The sequence below is a fragment of the Helianthus annuus genome, chromosome 6, assembly GCF_002127325.2.
Source record: "Helianthus annuus cultivar XRQ/B chromosome 6, HanXRQr2.0-SUNRISE, whole genome shotgun sequence".
NCBI lineage: Eukaryota > Viridiplantae > Streptophyta > Magnoliopsida > Asterales > Asteraceae > Helianthus > Helianthus annuus.
The window spans coordinates 115,902,160-115,906,724 of record NC_035438.2 but is presented as its reverse complement, the minus strand read 5'-3'; the positions used below and the strand labels follow the sequence as shown (position 1 = coordinate 115,906,724).

General features: G+C 37.5%; 1 protein-coding gene across 1 annotated transcript; it reads right to left on the bottom strand.

Moving 5' to 3' along the window:
* Window positions 1–216: 216 nt before the first annotated feature.
* Window positions 217–3,727, bottom strand: LOC110865851. Its single transcript, XM_022115177.2, has 4 exons — window positions 3,428–3,727; window positions 2,375–2,479; window positions 2,242–2,298; window positions 217–708 (listed from the first exon to the last, which is right to left on the bottom strand). Exons 1-4 carry the CDS (start codon window positions 3,665–3,667, stop codon window positions 376–378), a joined length of 735 nt encoding a protein of 244 aa, XP_021970869.1. The 5' UTR covers window positions 3,668–3,727; the 3' UTR covers window positions 217–375.
* Between the last annotated feature and the right edge of the window lie 838 nt (window positions 3,728–4,565).

The window sequence follows — 4,565 nt, the reverse complement described above, 5'->3', positions numbered from 1 at the left end:
TCAGTCTTTAGCTAGTTCACTTCCCACTTAAGCATGAACAGTCTCTAGCTTAGCATAACTTGGTTTTTTAGTGAGCCGATATAGCATAGCACATGAACGACTCAGCTCGTTTACACCCTAACTCTAACTCGAATTGAAGTATATACATTCACTACATTATTTGGATAAGAATTTAGAACATATATATCTAACCTATACTGCTATTTTGGATAAAGCTACGTATAAACATGTGTGTCACATAATTTGCAACAAAACATAACATAGATCTGATAACACATCATATAAACCATAATAACTAAACTTCATTAAAATTCTACTACTACTTAATATAACTTCCAAGACAGCTGTTGAAACTACCAGAAAACCAAACATGTTTCAAACTGCCGAAAAGCAAGGACCAGTGCCACCCTTCTTGTCAGCAACATCTGGAATGCTTGAATAGCTGTAGAGGTGGTTTGACATTTTCCATCCCCAATCACGTTTCCTCAAGATCGACATTTGGGGCCATCGACCGATCCTCACATAATGCTCTCTAATCTTCCCGTCTCCCAACAAACTTGTGACTATGGTGTAACAACATTCATGGCCTCCCCACACCTTGTCATCAGGATCAGCGGTTTGACTCCCATCTGGGTGAAAATAGCGTCGCATTAGTGGGCGCGTCCCTTTCCAGTATGGATCCAAGTTGAGCCAGTATCCTGGGGCTGACTGAAGGTAATACGGTCACACATTTCACCCTTTGATTTAAATAAGACGATTTGGGTTATGTTTTATCTTAAACATGTCAAATAAAAAAAGAGTAAATTAGAGTTTTCATCCTTTAAGCTTATACCAGCTTGCAATTTTCGTCCTTAAACTTCAAAAATTAGGTATCGTGCAAGTTGAAAAACACCGAGTTGGGCTGCAAACGGACCGAATGTTCAGTGAACAGTTCATGAACCATTCGGCGGGAAGTTCATTCGTTTAATTAATGAACGAACACGAACAAGAAATTTTGTTCGTTTAGTTGAATGAACGAACATGAACAAAGGCCGCGTTTGTTCATTTATGTTCGTGAACGTTCGGTAATGTGTCCGATAATTCATTAGTGTTTTTAGCTTTTATATTTTATTTAAACTAGTATTAAGCACCCCCGCCTTGCGGCGGGGGCGTAAAACCATGCCAAACAGTATCAATGTCATACCACCGCGAGCGACCATCAACACTGAACTTGCGTCGTGTTATTACGGAGCAATTAGACCGAAACTTAAAACATAGAAAATAATAACTAAGTCGATTGAGGACCCGCACGTTATAACAAACTTATCAAACGGGAAAAAATAGACGACGTAAAAACGTTGAACCACACACGCACCTTGCGTCGTGTTAACTCGGAAAACTTAGAACGAAACGTAAAAACGTTGAACCACACACGCACTTTACCCCGTGTTGACTGGCGAAAAGAATGAAGTATAAAACGAAAAATTTGCGAAAGATGAAAAATATAGGAGACCAAAGTTGAATGTAAAAAGGTTGTAAGGTTAAATTGTAAAAGATGAAAAGTTTTGGGTTAAAAGTAAAAATGCAATTAGTTTTTGGTTAAAAGTAATTAATCAAAAACTTTAGGACTGAAGGTAAAATACTCAAATAATTTTGAAAAACTCCCAAATCTCTAGATACAACCCTTATATGCACATACATGTTAGTAATTTATAGTATTGAAATACTTCAAAATTCCAACAAATAAAATATTTGATGAGTACCAATGTGTTATATATTTTGTTCATGAACGCTTGTTTGTTTCCATTTGTTGTTCATGAACATTAGATTGTGTTCATTTATGTTCATGAACGTTTGCGTTTGTTGCCTAAAACTAACAAACGAATCAAACGAACACGAACACGTTCATTTCCTTAATGAACAAACACGAACATAAAATGTCGTTCGATAAGTGTTCATGAACAATTCGTGAACACATATATTTCCTTAACAAACGAACACAAACAAGGTCTTGTTCGTGTCTGTTTGGTTCGTTTACACTGAGGGTCTATTTTTAACGCATACCACCTCCACATTGTATTAGTCAAAGATATAGATTATCATTTTGTAATATTCTTATGTTATCATAATACATACTAGTATATAATTTTTTTTACGTAAGGTCTAAAGTGTTTACGGGTCAACACAACCAGACATCTTGCCTATTCTACTAAACGTGTACAGGATCGTAAGAATACAATAAACCAAGTTAAAAGGACTAGCCTTTTTGAAGTGGAACTCCCAAGAATGATCCCATAGGTCTTCCTTCAAGATTCGGCTCTGAAATAAAAAAAATTGAAACAAAGATAACGGAAACTCATACAAGTGAAAAGTAAGAAGGAAGACAGAAATTTACACGTTTGCCATCCATTATAGACAAGGAGTAAGCAGCCAACTTTGACAACCCCTTGATTTGAGAGATACGAGGTAGATGTGCTTTTCCGGCCCATAACTCTTCGCACTGCCGACAAGAAATCATTTGATAAGCCACTGAATATTAGGGGACACTTGGTTCATTTGAGGAATGTGAATAGGAAACAGGGCTGTTAAGATCTTGACCTTAAGGTCCTATGATTTTAAGACGTTGTTCAGTGAAAACGTGACTCAACAACATTCAAAAGAAGTATTGATTCTTCTTTGCCAAACATACACTAGAAAACACAAATAGGAAATCTAGAAATGTGGGCAACAAGTCGTCTTGGCAAGCACTCGGTAGGTATGGTATGCCTTATGGTCAAACTCAGGGTCTGTAGGAGGCTTATATGTAAAAACACCGAAGGGATGAAGAGATTATGAATGGTATACTTGATAAAAAGAGATGAGACAGGTGCAGGTTTTGCCTGTACATAAATCTTATTCTTTTGTACATAGAACAACGTCTCGGGTTCATGACCTGACTGCTAGGAGCGCCTAACGCTTTTCAAAAATCAAGGATTACGACCGTAATTTGAAGCACGGTTGGTTGGAAGAGGATAGGAATAGAACATATAAAACTAAGGAAGTGTATTAATACAGAAGTAGGCACCTCAATGGCATTGATAAATATATAGAACTACAATCCATTAGGCTCACAATCCTACATATAGTTTTTAAATTTCACTACAAAATTATGTTGGCAACCATAGTAGTCTCTAAAGCAGCCTTGCGTAGTCAAAGACACTCCTCTCGCAGCCAGATTCCGAGCAAATTCCAGTCAAAACAAGTCTCTTAAACAGGTCCGAAACATCCTAAAACATATCAAAAACCCTAAAATTGCCTGTTTATGCTGTGCGCGCCTTAGCCTGGCAACTGATACCTCAATTTCTACAAGTTTCAAAACAACACAGACACCCAACTTCCCCCTAATCTACCAACCACACCTCCATACTTGAACCAACTCTAGAACTCAAAAACAGCATACAAGAAGTACCTTTTTAGCCCAGATAGCGTCACTAGACGCCACCCCATGCCAGCTGCGAGAGACCATGAGCGATAGTGCCAAGCTGCGTGCGTCCAGATGGTTGAGTATCATCAACATCACATCCCAACCAAATACAACTAATGGGTCCTCCAATCCCCTTTTGGGTTTCTTCTTCTCCTTCAACACCCCCAGTTTGTGTCCAGGGTTTACCATGGCTCCAACAAAGGAGAGGAAGAAAAGGAAGTACATGTAACGTGTAGCAATTGGGAACTATCGAGGTGGAGGAGAACAAGGGAGCACATGGGACTACTACCTATTGAATTTTGTTTTTTTAGTTAAATGTGATAATTTGGATAGTTTAGCCTAAATGTTTCATTTTTTTTATGTGGGTTTGAAAAAGTTTCACCGTTGCTATTTTAGTCCACTGTGTTAACTTAATCCATTTTTTCTGTTAACCAGAATGACAATTCAGTCATTTTATATGTAATTCTGTCCACTAAAAAGACAATTTGGTCATATAAAATGACTGAATCGCCCTTCTCGTTAATAGAAATAATGGATGAATTATAACCAAGTGGACTAAAATGGCAACAGTAAAACCTTTTTGGATCCACACGCGAAAAATGAAACCTTTGGACTAAACTGACAAAATGACCCAAAACACAGGTACTAAACACAATTGAGTATTTATTTTTTTATTTACGGACGTGAGTTACTAAAGAAAATCAAGATTGGTTACATCAGCGCTATCTCCGAAAATCACAAAAAAAATTTTGGCCCTGTTCGAGATAAAAAAAATTAGGCCGTATTCGACTAGTCACTTGGGCTTGTTAATTGGGCCCTATATTTGTTTAGACTAGTCCCTTTTAAGCAGGTCCTTTATTAAACAAACATTCACATTTTTTTAATATATATAAAAAAATTTTTTAAATATTTCGGGCCCTATATTGGTTTGGGCCCTGATCGCAGGCACCTCCTGCACCCCTTAATAACCGGTTACATGGTATATTACCGGTAACGATTAAACGTCCGCCGCAACGCGCGAATTCCCACCAGTTGCTTTAATGTGTGGTTTTTTTACATGTTTCACAGGGGAAATAAAAAGCCTATAAACTATGCAAGTATTCAATATACGTATAACATGGCG